General features: G+C 37.4%; 1 protein-coding gene across 3 annotated transcripts in view; it reads right to left on the minus strand.

Annotated features, from left to right (window-relative positions):
* Positions 1–18,527, minus strand: part of LOC100890216 — a 55,249-nt gene that overhangs the window by 21,477 nt on the left and 15,245 nt on the right. For all 3 annotated transcript variants that reach the window (XM_030975132.1, XM_030975134.1, XM_030975133.1), the window contains exons 4-16: positions 17,659–18,206; positions 16,970–17,263; positions 15,758–15,945; positions 13,735–14,000; positions 12,800–12,973; positions 11,316–11,458; positions 9,961–10,065; positions 9,444–9,558; positions 8,859–8,965; positions 5,974–6,072; positions 3,704–3,776; positions 2,815–2,912; positions 1,436–1,637 (exon numbers count right to left, since the gene is read on the minus strand). In XM_030975132.1, the coding sequence (XP_030830992.1) occupies positions 1,436–1,637; positions 2,815–2,912; positions 3,704–3,776; positions 5,974–6,072; positions 8,859–8,965; positions 9,444–9,558; positions 9,961–10,065; positions 11,316–11,458; positions 12,800–12,973; positions 13,735–14,000; positions 15,758–15,945; positions 16,970–17,263; positions 17,659–18,206 (2,412 nt within the window). The remainder of the gene's footprint in view (positions 1–1,435; positions 1,638–2,814; positions 2,913–3,703; positions 3,777–5,973; positions 6,073–8,858; positions 8,966–9,443; positions 9,559–9,960; positions 10,066–11,315; positions 11,459–12,799; positions 12,974–13,734; positions 14,001–15,757; positions 15,946–16,969; positions 17,264–17,658; positions 18,207–18,527) is intronic.

The raw sequence follows: 18,527 nt of genomic DNA on the forward strand, positions 1-18,527 counted from the left end.
TTGAAAAAAATTGAATAAAATTGAATTCCATTCCAACGTCCTCTTTTGCCTTCCCTCTCATTCTATTCTAATTTGTCTGTATTCCTCTAAAACGCCATACACAGATTCTTAAGACAAAATAATATATAAACACAAACTGTGGAAACCTTCAAACAATTCTTTTACTTATGCCCCCCCCCCCCACCCCCTCACCATTCAGAAGTCAACAGGTTAGGCCATAAAAAGTTCATGATGAAGGATTTTTTTTTTTAAAGAGTCAGTACGAACTATCTTTAAACTAGATGGAATTTTGACTGCGCGCAGTCGAAAATGATGCCTCCGCAATAGAGCAATTTAAACAAGTTTGGAGTTTAAATCTCCAGTGGTTCTTGAGATATCATGATAACAATCTCAATGTATGGAATTTCATAAGTTGACCTCTGTGACCCTTGACCTTTGACCTACGTGCTCCAAAATCTAATCAGATTGTCTTCCTATGGTGATACACACTATCATTAAGTTTGAAGTTTAAATCTCTAGTGGTTCTTGAGATATTATGATAACAATCTCAATGTATGGAATTTCATAAGTTGACCTCTGTGACCCTTGACCTTTGACCTACGTGCTCCAAAATCTAATCAGATTGTTTTCCTATAGTGATACACACTATCACTAAGTTTGAAGTTTAAATCTCCAGTGGTTCTTGAGATATCATGATAACAATCTCAATGTATGGAATTTCATAAGTTGACCTCTGTGACCCTTGACCTTTGACATACGTGCTTCAAAATCTAATCAGATTGTTTTCCTATAGTGATACACACTATCACTAAGTTTGAAGTTTAAATCTCCAGTGGTTCTTGAGATATCATGATAACAATCTCAATGTATGGAATTTCATAAGTTGACCTCTGTGACCCTTGACCTTTGACATACGTGCTCCAAAATCTAATCAGATCGTCTTCCTATGGTGATACATACTATCCTTAAGTTTGAAGTTTAAATCTCAAATGGTTCTTGAGATATCGCGCTAACAAACTCAATACAAGGAATTTCATAAGTTGACCTCTGTGACCTGTGACCTTTGACCTACGTACTCCAAAATCTAATCAGATCGTCTTCCTATGGTGATAAATACTATTCCTGAGTTTTAAGTTTAAATCTTAAATGGTTCTTGAGATATTGTGATAACGGTCAAACGGGACGGACGGACGGACGTACGGACGGACGGACGTACGGACGGACGTACGGACGTACGGACGTACGGACGGACAACCCGAAAACATGATGCCTCCGGCACCACCTTCGGTGGCGGAGGCATAAAAAAGCTCTGAAAATTAACAGATTTTTTACAGACTAGTTCCCCCCTCCAATTTGGAATTCAACCGATGAGGACATCAAATAGGTCATAGTGCAAGATTGATTTAAGACAAAATTTGATGCAATCTGAACCTACCAGAGCTCTGAAAGTTGACGGTTCTAACTCCTGGTCCGTAGCCCTTGAAAGTAAAGCTCTCCCTGATCCATCCCGGAGTAGTGATGCTACCTTTACGTCCAGTCGTCTGTTTGGCAATCACGTTGTCACTTGCATCGAGGAGGGACACCGTGAAGGTGTAGAAGCCTCCTTTACAGGAACCCTCATGGAAAGATTCAGATGCCTGAAGGGAAAAAGGAAAGAAATTCAAGCTCTGACTATTAAACCTGCAAGACGCAATATGTATACAAGTACAAATAATGTGAATGAAACATTTAGTTTAAAGCTTATCAGTACTAGTTTACAGGAGGGATTAGACCGCTCTGCAAGGTCACAGGACAGGTGGTTATCTCATCAACTCAGCTCTCAGTTTGCATAAGAAAAAGAGGATCATTGGGGACCAACGGTCACCGCTTAGGCATTGTTTAATAAAGAGAGGGTGAAGTAGCTACAAGTAGTGCAGTGGGCCTTTAAAGCCAGAACTTTTGGCTATGATGCAGATAATGATGATTATCAGGATGAATCTTGGAATGATAATGGTGATGATGATGATAATGATGATGATGATGATGATGATGATGATGATAATGATGATGATAATGATGATGATGGCAATGATGACGATGATAATGTTGATGATAAGTTTGATGTTGATTGCAATAACAAGATAATGATGATGATTATGACTGATAACAATGATTACAATAGCGTGTGATCTATAAAATTCTACTCTTTAGCTATCGTGCACTAAATGATCTAGCTCCAGAATATATTTCATCCCTTCTGTCACCCCACTCTGCAGGTCGTTCTGGTTTACGTTCATCACATAATATTAGGCTTAAAGAAATATGTACCAAAATAAATTGGGGGGGGGGGGGGGGATAGAGCATTTGCATCAGCAGCTCCTTCTTTGTGGAATAAATTACCTTTCTCTATTCAGACGGCCAACACTCTTTCTACCTTCAAAACTGGGCTTAAAACTCACCTGATGCTCAATGCTTATTGTTAAATTTCAATGTTCTTTTTATACAATACATGCAAAACAAACAATCATACTGTGCCACATTGTATGTACCATGGCACCATGAAGTTTTGTTATCTAATGCAAGTTACCATTTAATATTTCTTTAATCTAAAGTATATTGAATATTAATTTAAATTATTTGTATGCGCCTTGAGCATCTCTAGAGATGGATATGTTGCGCTTTATAAATATTGTTATTATTATTATTATCATTATTACGATTTCAATGATGATGATTATAATAATATTGGTGATAATAATGATGATGATCATGATGATGTTGATGATGGTGATGATGATGATGATGATGATGTGATGATAATGAAGATGATAATACCTGAATCTCTGGGGCTGTGTCCAGATGTTTTTCTGAGAAATGCTGAGTCAGAACGATGTCCTGAGATTTGGTGCATGTCACATATGACGTTACAAACTCTGCATTTGATAATAAATAAAAGAATACAAATTAATACGCCCATTTCATCAAGAACAACTGTCACATTTCAGGATAAAATTTGTTCACAACCATTCAATTGCCAATATTTCAGTAGCTTATAACAGTTATTGCATCTTGTTATTAACATAAGGTTATATGAAATAAGGAACTGAACCCTGTTTCATAAAACTTGTTATCAATAAAAAAAAATTATACATTTCTATGACAAATTAGCTCTCGACCAATCAGATGCCACTATTTCAGTAGCTTATAACAGTTATTGCATCTTGTTATTAACATAAGGTTATATGAAATAAGGAACTGAACCCTGTCTCATAAAACTTGTTATCAATAAAAAAAAATTATACATTTCTATGACAAATTAGCTCTCAACCAATCAGATGCCACTATTTCAGTAGCTTATAACAGTTATTGCATCTTGTTATTAACATAAGGTTATATGAAATAAGGAACTGAACTCTGTCTCATAAAACTTGTTATCAATAAAAAAAAAATTATACATTTCTATGACAAATTAGCTCTCAACCAATCAGATGCCACTATTTCAGTAGCGTATAACAGTTATTGCATCTTGTTATTGATAGAAAGAAAGTTATATGAAACGGGGACCTGGGTCCTGTTTCATAAAACTTGTTATCAATAAAAAATGAAAACAAATCTACGACAAATTAGCTCTCAGCCAATAAGATGCCACTATTTGAGTAGCTTATAACAGTTATTGCATCTTGTTAATGACATAGAGTTATGTGAAACCGGGACCTGTACTCACTCTTCTCCGTGCCATCACCACCATCACAAACTTTGAAATTTCCACCATAGTTCCAGTGCGTCATGTCACCGTTCTATTGCAATCAAGGTCAATATCAAACAAGAGAAGTAACACTGCAATTCCAACAACCCTATGTTCATATGACTCAGAGTGAACCAATCACCAGAAAAAGATTTTGCACCGCTTAACCCGTTGAATACTGAATTGCTTATTTCCCATCGGCTTAAAGATGAAGTTGAGTTCTGGTCATGCGATTGCATTGTGAAAGAAACGGTGTGGAATTGACAAACACTGTACACAGAAAGATGTATATGGGACTACACGAACACGTGGCGTAAAAAACCTACCCCCGAGTTTTACGATGTTACATGACATATTTAGAATATGAAGGCATTTGAAGAGCCATGCTTTTCAGGGAACATGTGTTATCTGATGTTCTTCCACACTTGCATAATAAGAATGATAAAGTTCACAAATTATTTTTCACCTCTTCCCAGAACTCAACCTTCTCTTTAATATAGGAGCCACCTGGTTCCAGGAGTCAATGGATTATAAGGGGTACCCTTTTCTTCCTAAACTACTGTATAAGCAAAATATGAGCTTCATATATTTCTTCTATGAAGAGATACCGCTAGTGCTTGCAGTAGAATAGGGCATGCACAGCACCCAAGTCCGAATTGAATTCAGCGGATGCCCTATTTATTTTATTTTTTATTTCTTCATACTTCTTAACGGTTAACCTATAGAATGTTAGGTTATATTTTAATTTTAAAGGTTGATTTGATAAATTCAAACTTTATACAAACTATTTTTTAGTAAAGTGAGTAAAATGAGTGGTGTACTTTAACTCTTTACTGGCTTTGATCAAGTAATAGAACAAAGAAGAACTGCCGCAGTCAACATTTTGCACACATCGTTTTAAAGGGGAAGCCCACCCTAATATTAAGCTGGTTTTAATAGAAGCAGAAAAATGAGAGGAATAGATCAGTAAAAGTTTGAGCAAAAACTGATTTAACATAAGAAAGTTATCAATTTTTGAAGGTGCGATCAGGCAAACACAAATTGGCAACTCTGTGACATATCTTGTGAGGTCCCCTTCCATCTGCCCAGTACTAACAAAACAAAAACAAACAAAAAATTCTTTAAAAAAATTATCAATCACACATTCACCCTAAATACATTTATTGCAAATTTGTTTTTATACCACCCCTGTATGAAATAAATCTATTCCATTATCAATAACCAAGAAAATGAAAGTTCATGAAATTTTCTACACAGAGCAAATTGGAGAGGAGCTCGCGAGGTACGCCACAGTGTGCCAACTGGTGTTTTTCTGAAACCAACTAAATATCCTGTTTAAGTGTGTGTGTATGATGCACTCCAAACAAGTCAAGGGGGGAGTTTCACCAAGCCTTTTTTCAATGACAAATGATGAAAATCAATGACAAATGTGCTGATAACCAATCAGAAGCAACGATTTTAGTAGCTTATAACAAAAACTGTCATTTGTCACTGATGACAAGTTGGTGAAATGCCCCGCCGGATTTAGATCCATGGCGAATAGAGAGTTAATCGCTGCATAAAGCACCAAGCATTAGTACAATATACGAGCGATAGGGATAGGGGTTAGGGTTAAGGCTAAGGCTAGGGCTAGGGTTAATTATAGGGTTAGAGTCAGGGTGAGAGTTAGAGTCAGAGTTAGTGTTAGAGTTAAGTTTAGAGTTAGGGTCAGAGTTAGTGTTAGAGTTTGAGTTAGACTTTAGGTACGAGGTAGGGTCAGGGCTAGGGTCAGGGTAAAACCAGATTAAACCAGGTTTATAAATTAATCTGCCATTATGAATACCAGCCAATAATTTCTTAACACTCACAAACAAAATAGAAAAAGCATATGAACTGCACAAGAAATAAACCATTTGAACTTGACCAATGCTGCTAACAGGAGTAATTTATAGGATTAAAAGATTGATAAAAAATCCATTAAAGGGCAATCCAACCCCTACCTACAATAACTTCATTTGTAGGAAAGCAGAAAAATAAGATAAAAAGAATGGTGAAAGTTTGAAACGAATCGGACCAATAATATTAAAGAAATTTATGAATGTTTGAAATATGAGATCACTAAGTTTATGCGAATCTCAAATTGGCACTTCGGTCAGCGGCTTGTGACGTAGTTGCGGATAACTCTCCAGTTTGTCACCTTCTCCCTTGGGGCACAACACAACGACAACAACCCCCCCCCAAAAAAAAAAAAAAAAAAAAAAAAAACTTACCTCGCCTGATGCATTTTCGATGAGGTTTTGAGACCAGCCGGCAATCTTCATCTCCTTCAGAGAGAATGTACGATTCAACGGCAGCAACTTATCAGCAAGCTGAATACACGGAGAGATCGAGCATACGGAAGAAAATTAAATGAAGCAAATCAGAATGAGCATTTAGTTAACATCTTATATATTTTTATGTTGTATTATTTTAGGCACATCAGGATCTCTAGCGGTGCAGAAATATATATTTGCATCAGGTTTGTGCTTTATGAATTCATTTTTATTCTTATTATTATCATTTATTCCTATTATTAAATGAAAAGAAAGAAAAGAAAAAATCTGCCTTCAAGAAGAAACTGGAACGATAAAATGACACGGTCAGTGCATGGGTCAATGCATGTAGCATGATGAAGAATACAAGACAGAATATGAGAGCGAAAGAAAAAGAGAGACAAAGAGAGAGAGATAGAAAATTCAGAAACAGGGTGTCAAAATAGAAGGACAAAGAATGACAGAATATGAGAGTGAAATAAAAAGAGAGACAAAGAGAAATAGAGAGAGAGAGAGAGAGAGATAGAGAGATAGAGAGAGAAAATTCAGAAACAGGGTGTCAAAATAGAAGGACAATGAAAGACAGAATATGAGAGCGAAATAAAAAGAGAGACAAAGAGAAATAGAGAGAGAGATATAGAGATAGAGAGAGAAAATTCAGAAACAGGGTGTCAAAATAGAAGGACAATGAAAGACAGAATATGAGAGCGAAATAAAAAGAGAGACAAAGAGAAATAGAGAGAGAGAGAGATAGAGAGATAGAGAGAGAAAATTCAGAAACAGGGTGTCAAAATAGAAGGACAATGAAAGACAGAATATGAGAGTGAAATAAAAAGAGAGACAAAGAGAAATAGAGAGAGAGAGAGATAGAGAGATAGAGAGAGAAAATTCAGAAACAGGGTGTCAAAATAGAAGGACAGTGAAATACAGAAACAAAAACAGAAAGAAAATAAGCATAGGAAATAGAGCTGATGTTCATAATTCATGATTCAAGAATCTACCATATCCCATTCTCTTTTTCAAACCAATTTAAAAATCACGATCTGACATAATAGGTTAAACCATAGACGTAATAGAATGGACTATCGACGAAGCAGTTTCTTTGATCCTATGAGTTCCACCGGCAAGGTTTAAATTTCGCGCCGATGCAAAAACCCAGCGGTGGTCCCACCGCAACCCGACAGCTGGATGCGATCACTTGCGCAATCTTTCATAATCGCAACAGCAAGCTCGCGATTTGGGGTTGTTCGCTGCTCCTTCAAATCGTTGAGAACCTAGTGTTAAATAGTATGAGCGCTCTCCGCCATGCGGTCGTAGCGAACATGTTTTCGTCTTTGTGCCTGACGATATTATTGTTATTGTTTTCAGCGTTGTATTTATACTAACAATTATTATTTATTTCGATGTGTGTATTGTTCCATAATACATATTTTTCTCGTACTCATGAGTCATGTGTTGTTTATAAAGTAATTAGAAGGGCAGGATTATCATTAGATGACATAAATAAGGAAGAACTTTATGATTATGATGGGCAGTCCATAATTATATCGACATAGCAGACGACGGAAATGTTGAATATTTTGTAATGGTCAATTCCCAAATTTACGGACACAGATATTTATCCTAATTCCTAGATTCTCAAAAAAAACGTACACATAATTTATAGTAGGCCTACATCAAGATAAAATAAGATAAAATCTGAGGGAAGAAAAAAAAAAGCAGTCACTCTCGGATTAACAAGTCCAAAATATAACTTGAAAAAAACATGCACCCGCCGATCTCTATCAATGGGACTACGTGTGCAATTTGGATTAGACAAAGGCACGGCAATTTAGTGGTCATGATGCGAAGAAGTCACGCATTACCACAGATTTTCTGAGCACTCACGAAAACAACCCCATTCTTCCAATGCCTATAAAAAAAACGCACGCAAACGCAACAAATAACGAATGATTGTATTCGACCAGCGAAGGATTTGTGATCACCACAACGTCGTTGGTTTCACAGAGAAATTAACGGAAACAGGAGAAAAAAACACTTTTTAAACTGTATTTTGTAAGCTCTTGTGGTAACTTTCCTTGCTGATATGATGAGTTTGCTACACACCAACACAAATTCGTAAAAAATCGAAGAAATCACCGATTTCAACGGCTTTTTTTACAGATTGGCGAGCATGAACAGGACGTAAACCTCATGTTTACATCCGGGGCATTATTAACGTAGTATTTAGCTGCGCATGGGCAGAAGGCTCTCCTGTCACGATTCATTCATGAAATGAGAAGCGCAAATCGTGGGAAGCATTGGTCAGTGCGAAGCGACTTGGCCGATAGAGGTCGGCAAAATCCCGGTGGATCTCATAGGACCAAAGGACCCTTATCGGAGCTTATCAAAACATGCCCGCAGCGTTGCGGTCAGACTTAAAACATAGAAGAAAGTAAGACATAAGAACAGGTGGTAGCTATCATTACTTTTACTACTCTTGCCGTCAAAAGTCCATTTCTATTACGTCTATGGTTAAACTACACTCACATGTAGGAAAGTACCATGTATCACTAGTGGAATAGGGGGGGGGGGTAGCCTGTACCTCATTCCCCCCTTAAAACCCATTCGTACACACTATGAGTACAAATGCACTTAATATGAACCTAATTTAATGTTTACACCCCCCTTAAATCTCAGAGCCAAAATGTACCGGTACCTGGAAATATGATATCCTTTTTTTGCTTTTATAAGTATTTTTTGTTGTTGGAGGGGGAGGGGTGACAAGGACGGGCGTGTGTGTGGTTTGTTAAGAGTTGTGCAGCTAGCCTCTTCCCAGAACTCAACCTTCTCTTTAAAAGTACCTCTTGCTGGATCTTGGTTTCATTCTGTTTCTCTTCAGGAGTAAGAGTTGGCTCCTTGAAATCCTTATCATACACCAGGATTCCAGAAACGCAGACATCACCGCCATCTATCAGTGTAGTTATGAAAATGAAAGAAGAAAAAAAAAAATCCATTTGAATTTAATCAGAATCAATTGCAAAGTTTTACCGGTATATAATCTATTTGATTCATAACCTTCCATTCAACAGCAAAGATTAGGAATCCGTAAGGCAAAATTAGGAATACCTTTTACATTGTATACGTTTATATCAAAGTTTTCATAAAAAGAAAAGAATCTAGTAATACATGTATGAGCTTACAGGCCCTAAAATAGGACCATGCATCCCTCCAAAATAGGAATATTTGGTGGCTATATTTGATGTCTGTCCGTTTCTCTATCTTTCTCGTGATCTTTCTCTCTATCTTTCTCTTTATCTCTATCTTTCTCTCTCTCTCTCTCTCTTCTCCTCTCCTCTCTTTCTATGTTTCTCTTTCTCCCTCTTTCTTCCCCTCTCTCTCTCTCTCTCTCTCTCGCTTATTTACTAATAAAGCTTAATACAACTCACTTGTATCAAAACCGATTGTGGTGCCACCAGGTTCAACTTTGATTGGTACTTCACATGTCTTTGCTATGGTTCCTACTGCATGTACATGGCCTTCACTCTTCAACTGATCTAGTAGCTGCATGAAATGAACATGGAAATAAAGAAGAATGCATGTTTACAGATCTTAATCTTACCACTTATAAGATGCGCCACTTCATTTAAACAAGCTACTATTTTCAAAACAACAACATCTACTACTACTACTACTTGTACTACTACGACGACTACTACTACTATTACTAGTACTACTACTATCACTACTACTATTAATCTATTACTACTATCACTACTACTACTACTACTACTACTACTACTACTACTAATACTACTACTACTACTTCTACTACTACTACTACAACAGGGGCATCCAAACATATCAAAATTTTAGAATTACTATCCATCCAATTTTCAAAATTTCCCAAAACTTTGTATTACCTTTAATAGACAGACGGACAATAGAAGATTTTTATAGACTTACCGGACGAGTGTAGTCTACATCATCATCATGTATGAAACTTTTTGCCAAATCTGCTCCGACAGAGTACAAGCGTAACATGTAATCTCCTGCTGGCATTGATTGCATCTGTAAACATCAACCAGAAGAGACATATCAAACATAAACAACTTTGAGAAACAATTATATTGTTTTGTGGTACCTAATCAGTTATAATCGTTATTCATAAAAACACATGAATTCTTATAATCGTTATTCATAAAAACACATGAATTCAATCCAGCTAGAAGTAGAGTCTACGTCCCCTGATTAATAGAGCAGCAAATGAACCTCTTGATTGCATAATATTCACCATAATCATGTCATCAAAGTAACAAGTACAGTCATATGGCATAATGACTTCAATACAACAGCATTTTTATTTCATGACATAATAAATGTTGTAAATTTATTTTTACAGATTTACAATGATTGTGTATGGAATGAATTGCAACTTGGCACTACATAATTTAAATGGACTAAATTAAGCCTGATTTAACCTAGCTATGATCCCCCCCCAAAAGAAAAAGTCAATAATCTTTTAGTTTTGTTTCGATTTGGGAGGGGGTATTTTTGTTCTTGTCCGTATGCACACAAGAATATTTATGTTCTCATTTGAGTACATTATGGGTTTTGCTGTTGGTGTTGTTGTATAGATTCATGTAAAGGTTCAACCATTTCAAGGGATTGATACAACAAATGCTCTGAATGTGTATGTCTGGTCCTATACCCACAGGTCACTTTAACACCAAGTAATACTTATGAGAGCAGGGTCATGTATTATAAAACCTTTTGATTGATCGAAAAGTTAATATTGAGCGTAAGCCTATGGCTCATCGTGTATTGATCAAACTTTAGATCAATCATCACTCTTTATAATACGCGGCCCATTATTATTATCATTATTTATTTGACATATAAAAAGCACAAATACAATACAGCATGGCAAGAGACAAGTACATAATAAGAATGAACAAACACATGCAAAGAGATAAGGGAGCAGCAAGTGGGTCAGGGTGCACAAAAGTGAAGTTCATCACTGTTGCTCGGAAGCATGTGCCCCCACACATTCTACTCCCAGTACATAATTAAAAATTCTATTCATAGAATATTGCACATGATAAAAGGGGGAAGATAACAAAATAAGATGGAATAAAAATTGAATATAAAAAAGTTAATTAAAAAAAATGATTAAAATTTTTTTTTTAAAGATAAAAAATAAAATAAAAATAAAATAAATGACAAGAAAGCTAAATATTCAGAGCAAAGCATGTGTTGGTCCTCCTATAAATTGTCCCCCTCATTAGGAAACAAACTGTTTTGGGATTAATTGTACTCACGGGAAATTCTATGCGATTCACAAAACCATTGTGTGTGCGGTTGTGCGTGCTGATGAGATAGGAGTCGTATGTACCTCCCAACAGCGAATAAAGGTTGCGATTTTGAGGTGTACAAGAGCCGAACTTGTTCATACAATCCAGACCTTCAGAAGAAAATAAAAGCAAGTGATAAAGTATGAATTATAATAATGTATTCCTTGAACTCATTACGAAAAGCTCTCATTAAAAACATACCCATCGACTATAACTCAGGAACCAATGTAATTCAGGTGGGGTATCACGATCCCCATTTCGTTTCTCTCTCGTTAAAACTTGGACAGAGCCTTGCAGCTCTATGTGAGAGATTAAGATATTGGATTGCAGCTGTATATACTCTTCATCATCTTATGTATTATAGTGTAAACTAACTCTTACTGGGGCTCTGCCTGAAAGGAAATGAGAAGGAAGAAATATATTTTACCTGTTTTAAGATATTTTCATGTCCAAAAGTAACTCATAATTTTGATGAAGACCAAAATGAAAGTTTGAACAAAGCAAAATGACCCAGAATTGGCGATATAACAACAATTTTAACTGTAAAACAAAGCAATCTTTCTCCCTTCCTCTCTCCCTTTATCATGATTATCTCTCTCTCTCTCCCTTTCTATCACACCGGCAAGGTAGACAAGATATCGGCAGGGGGATTACATTGTATAGCGCTAGTGTTTTCTTTAGGCTTATAGCTCTAGAAGTGGTGAAAAGTCAAATGGAGGTTTCAAATTTAAACAACGAGATTTCGTCATGTGTTTCTTCATTTGAAGCAGTCAATAGACCTAATGTTATGTACTAAAGAAAATTGTTCTCTTAACAAACTTCTTAAAAGAAATTGTCTGTTTGGAGGCAGAAGGGAGCTTAACTCATAAACTTTAACTCAGGGTCAATGCCCTTCTTCCTCTGAATAGATTAAAGGTAAAGACCAGTTTTGGAAACGCACCCCCCCCCCTCCCCTCTCAAAAAATGAAATGGAAGCTTTTATTACCAATCATGTGAAAGAATATGTTTTGACTAATACGTGATGACACAAATTTTGCTGAGAAACCGGCCTACTAATTGATATATTTGGTAAAACATTATATCTATTTGGACCTGATAGATATAACGCACGTGTCGCGCACGTGTCACATAGTTCCATATACATCTTTCTGTGTACAGTGCTTGTAACTTGACCAAGACTGGGCCAAATTTCTTATCATTTTGATGATTCCAGAACCTTGCAGTACACACCAATACTATGCTAGATGATCAACCTTTTCTGATGCAATCGCATGACAAGAACTGATCTTTACCTTTAAGAATTTGTTTAGTGTGGGATATTGACTAGGAGCACTTATTACAGGAACAAGTGTCATACAACCAAGTATGATTTGATTTTGAATTTTTCTTTAAATTCTGATTTTCAGGCAACATTACCCTGCAATTTTATTTCTGAAATCTATTTCACTTACCGCCAGTCTCGTTTTCGCCAATATATTCATACTGAGACTGCGTATTATCGAAAACAGCGCCATTGAGAGCCTCGTAGGCTGGACCACCACAGTTGAGAGCATAGGCTACCCCAGGAGGTTGCTTGATCACCTGATGAGGGGAACCCCCCAGTTCGATAGATACATCAGCTCCATCTGAGATACAGGGAGAGACGTATTAAACTACAAATTGAGAGGAATACCCTAGTTCAATAGATACATCAGCTCCATCTGAGATACAGGGAGAGACGTATTAAAATACAAATTGAGAGGAATACCCTAGTTCAATAGATACATCAGCTCCATCTGAGATACAGGGAGAGACGTATTAAAATACAAATTGAGAGGAATACCCTAGTTCAATAGATACATCAGCTCCATCTGAGATACAGGGAGAGACGTATTAAACTACAAATTGAGAGGAATACCCTAGTTCAATAGATACATCAGCTCCATCTGAGATACAGGGAGAGACGTATTAAACTACAAATTGAGAGGAATACCCTAGTTCAATAGATACATCAGCTCCATCTGAGATACAGGGAGAGACGTATTAAAATACAAATTGAGAGGAATACCCTAGTTCAATAGATACATCAGCTCCATCTGAGATACAGGGAGAGACGTATTAAAATACAAATTGAGAGGAATACCCCCAGTTCAACAGATACATCAGCTCCATCTGAGAGAGAGGTTGATTAAAGTATTAAAATACAAATTGAGGGGATCCATCTAGTTCAATAGATACTTCACCTTCATCTGATAGTAATGAAAAAAGGTATTAACATACAAATTAATTTTACATTTTAAGATTTATATTAAACTTTCAAACGAGAGAAAATTAATGATGATTATGGCACTAATAAGAACTAGCCACTTGCTGCTATGCTAATGATTGAATAGCATATTTGACTCACTTTTGTCTTTCAGTACAGCAAATGCTCGATAAACCTTCAGTCCTGGGCTCTTCTCCTTCTCAGTCAACCCCCTCTGGAAAGCCAATCTACCATCAGGCTGTTCCATCCAGTTTCCTCCATCCACCTCCTGGACGGAGACCCCATCACAGGTCACTAGGACCTTGGTCATGTTGTCCACCCAGACGGTCAAGTTATCATCATCTATGGTCAGACCTCCCTCTACTGTTCCTGAATCTCCGGTTGCCAGGCATTCGTGTTGCAAACACCTGTATCCATGGGCAAATACAAATATTGTTGTTGGTTTATTTTCAACCTGGCTGCTAAAAATGTATGTATGCTTGTAAATAACCAACCAAGGGACCTACAGCTTTATGTCCTCTATCTGACGAACTTGATGAGGATTAATGCCTTACCAAAGGGCACCTGCGCATTGACTTGGTTTCAAACCTGGATCTCCTGGTTATGAGACCACTGCTCTCCCACTGAGCCATCGTGTCTCCACAAATTGGTTCACTAGCTTAGTCAAATTTTAGAAGGTTATGAGATAAATTGTGCTCTTAGCCTAGTGCGAAGAAGGTAATTTGAGGACTGTCAAACACTATTTTTCATGTCCTGATAATTTAACCTAGCTGTTCATTGGCTAGCAAAATTGTTTTAGTAACACACACGCATACATGGCAATCTCTTTACAAAGAAGACATGTCGGCTGGATGAGCAGAAGAAATTTCATTAAACCAGGTGAAGAATTAATTAAATTAACTTAAAAACAGAGCTGCCATTAACCAGACATATATTCTAACAAAAGCACAAAAGCAGCAATAAACATGAATATATCAAAATTAATATCATGTACCTGCCATTCTTTCACTGCGAAGATTAGGAATCCCTCAAAACAGAATTTAACTAGATGGAATTTTGACTGCGCGCAGTCGAAAATGATGCCTCCGCCATAGAGCAATTTAAACAAGTTTGGAGTTTAAATCTCCAGTGGTTCTTGAGATATCATGATAACAATCTCAATGTATGGAATTTCATAAGTTGACCTCTGTGACCCTTGACCTTTGACCTACGTGCTCCAAAATCTAATCAGATTGTCTTCCTATGGTGATACACACTATCATTAAGTTTGAAGTTTAAATCTCCAGTGGTTCTTGAGATATTATGATATGGTGATACATACTATCATTAAGTTTGAAGTGAAAATTCTCCAGTGGTTCTTGAGATATCGCGATAACGATCTCAATGTATGGAATTTCATAAGTTGACCTCTGTGACCCTTGAACTTTGACCTACGTGCTCCAAAATCTAATCAGATTGTCTTCCTATGGTGATACACACTATCATTAAGTTTGAAGTTTAAATCTCCAGTGGTTCTTGAGATATCATGATAACAATCTCAATGTATGGAATTTCATAAGTTGACCTCTGTGACCCTTGACCTTTGACATAAGTGCTCCAAAATCTAATCAGATCGTCTTCCTATGGTGATAAATACTATCCTTAAGTTTGAAGTTTAAATCTCAAATGGTTCTTGAGATATCGCCCTAACAATCTCAATACAAGGAATTTCATAAGTTGACCTCTGTGACCTGTGACCTTTGACCTACGTACTCCAAAATCTAATCAGATCGTCTTCCTATGGTGATAAATACTATTCCAGAGTCTTAAGTTTAAATCTTAAATGGTTCTTGAGATATTGTGATAACGGTCAAACGGGACGGACGTACGGACGTACGGACGGACAACCCGAAAACATGATGCCTCCGGCACCACCTTTGGTGGCGGAGGCATAAAAATATAGTCTATCTCTGATATTATTATTTTACACATATGTTTTCAGAAAAAAGAGGAATCTTGGGTTTCTAACATTAGTTTGAAGGCCAAAAAATTAGGAATCATTTCTCCAAAGGAGGAATGGTTGGCACTTATTCATGTATATCTCAATGTCTAACAGATACATTACATAGATCCTTCTTTCAGCTGAGCATTATTCAGACGGGACAGACGCTAGGATTGGGAGTACCTTTCATTGGAGTCTGGAACATCTTCTGGTATGTTTGTAAAGAGAGCATAGCGACACGGCCCGCTAGGTCCAATGATCTGAAGGGCTTTCTTATCGGCCATGGAGATGGTCCATACGTCTGCAGATTCCATGACCCCAGACATACCAGCGATGTATGTGACACCAGCTTGGTCTTTCATCAGGGTCACCTGAAAAGCAGCAGCAATAGTTGAGAACAAAACAGATAACTTTAGATTGCACTTACAATGGAAGCTAGTGGACACTAAAACATAATCTATTTTGCTAAATCACTGCTATACTTAGTGTGTAAAAAGCTTGGGTAGTTTACATCAACAAAGATCGAAGTGATTACTATTAAAAAGGGGGCATTCTATAAAAGGAATGCTGCCTCAACCTCTATAGCATGTATATTCCCACTTTTATAATTCAAATTTTAGAATAATTGCTCCTTGTACCACAAGTAATTTACGATCAATAAATATACTGGAGCAAAAACAAATTTAAATGGCCAAATTAAATTTGGCTACATTTATTAAAGATGAACTGGAGGGGAAAATGGATGGCATAAGGGGAGGAGGTACACCAAGAACTGGGGCACTGCCTGACTTGATAGATGACAAAACATGAAACATACACTGTATGTAAGAATAAACAGCACTGAGAAATGCCTAGCCACATGGCTCTTTTACGTGAACCTGCAATAGGGGGATTGGGAATATGATATAAAATAGGGTATTTGTTCGTGGGTATCAGATTGGCTAAAAAGGTGTCACATGACACTAAACAATTTGTTAAATGTGCAAGAGCATGTAATATAACCATATCATCTTTGGCACAGTCAAACGTTTACAATTTTGAATTAGACTGTGTATCTCGCTTCGCTGTATCATGTACCCATTGTTTGCATTGTCTTAGCTCTGAATGTAATCTACAGGGCCTCAAAGGCCAAGGACTACAAATACCCTCAATGCTATATAACAAATAATGCATGAATTTCTTTGCTCAATATATATCAAACACATGTTCACTCCATTCAATTAAAAATTTTCCTCAGCGACATTGTACTCCGAACTCAGCCTGTGGCCTTTAATAGTGAAATGGAACATTACTCGGGAAACTCTGAGTTTGTCTTTTAATTTATATATATATTTTGTTATATTGAATGCGGAGGCATGCATACTTTGTACATCATACTATCTAGCTTCTCGTTACCTGATAGAGAGCAGATGTGGTTGAGTCTTCATCCTGTAAGCTATGAGAACACATGATTAGCATGGTGCGTCCTACAAACTTAGAGCCATCTTCCAGGAGAGTGGTTGGGTTGATCCCGCTGAACGCCTGGAGGTGGACGACCTTCCCTCTGGGTTTGTCCTGGTGAGCCTCTGCAAAGGTAGCGCTCTTGCTGTGATAGACAACGTAATGACTAAGAGATGGCCCATCCAGTTGCAGGCTTCCATCTGAGCTCTTGAGGGAAAAGCTGTCACTTCCTTCGGGTAGCAAGGGAACCTTGATGAAGAGTCAAACATTTTAGGAATATTTAGCTATTCTTTATCAAAAGGCTGCTTCAAACAACAAAAACAAAAACAGCAACAGCGGATATGTGATGGAAATTGGTTTTAAAAAGTTGGCTACCCAACCACACATATTAGGGCTAAGGTTAGGGACAGCCACGTCATTAAAATTGCCTGTGTCTGTGTGGTGGATTATTCTGAAGATGATCTAAAAAGTGATACTTCACAACAGATGTAACATGCTGTAACTTTTATGTAGTAAGCTTCTGTCACTGTCTTGGTCATTGTCTTGACCATGGAACAGACTGTGCGAAAATAAAGAATAAAATCAAATATTTCCTCCCAGTATAGATCTCATGGCCTGATGTCACAACATAGCCTGTGCCTCACCTGCTTCACGTTGCCATCTCGTTGAAAGTGGACAAGGTATGTCTGACTTGGCACCGCTCCCGATTTATTGGGCTGGGCGCTGCATATGACAAGAGCACAAGAGCCTTCTGGATCAGCGGTCGTACTGATGGGAGGTGTAGGGACTATGCTAGCCTTCAAGTTGGCACCAAACAATCCAGCCTTGGGTCCTTCAAACAGGACCCCACAACCTCCGTGGCCAAACTGGACCATGTTTGAGATGACCGTGGCGTGAGATTTCCCGTAGATCAGCTTGGGTTGGAGGAAGCCTTGGGCGTTGGTGAAGACCTCGTTCCAGTTGTAGATGCTGTGCTCACCTGCCTGGGCTAGTGACTTGATAGAGTAATGGTTGCCATCGAAACCGCATCTGAGCAAGGTGATTTCGGAGGAATCACTGTCACTCTTGCCTCGTGTAAGCAGGAGCAGGGCGGTTCCTCCGCCGTGCTTTGCGTTGACGTTAAACTTGGAGTCAATTATGGCTGGGACTGGAAAGCCGCAAGAAGTGGATGCTTCGATGCAAGCATAATCAGCTGAGAATTGAAAGGTCCATTCAAGTGGCAATTTACTTTAATCAAAAAACCCTTTTCATATCTTAACAAGTACGACTCTGCTTTTCCACCGTTACATCCATTTCCATGGACTCTATTCCTTCTCCTAATTTAACATCCTCTACCCATTTTTAATAAGTGGTAAAAAACACCATACAAATGACAACTTCTTATTCAGTGTCATGATTTCAAACAATCCATCATCATCTCAAAGTTGCAACAATATTTTTTTTTAAAGTTTATAAAAATGAATAATGCACAAGTTCTCTATTCATAATAATCATTTATATCTCAATCAAGATA

The sequence above is a fragment of the Strongylocentrotus purpuratus genome, unplaced genomic scaffold (genome assembly GCF_000002235.5).
Source record: "Strongylocentrotus purpuratus isolate Spur 01 unplaced genomic scaffold, Spur_5.0 spur5_scaffold_8, whole genome shotgun sequence".
In the NCBI taxonomy this organism is placed as follows: Eukaryota; Metazoa; Echinodermata; class Echinoidea; order Camarodonta; family Strongylocentrotidae; genus Strongylocentrotus; species Strongylocentrotus purpuratus.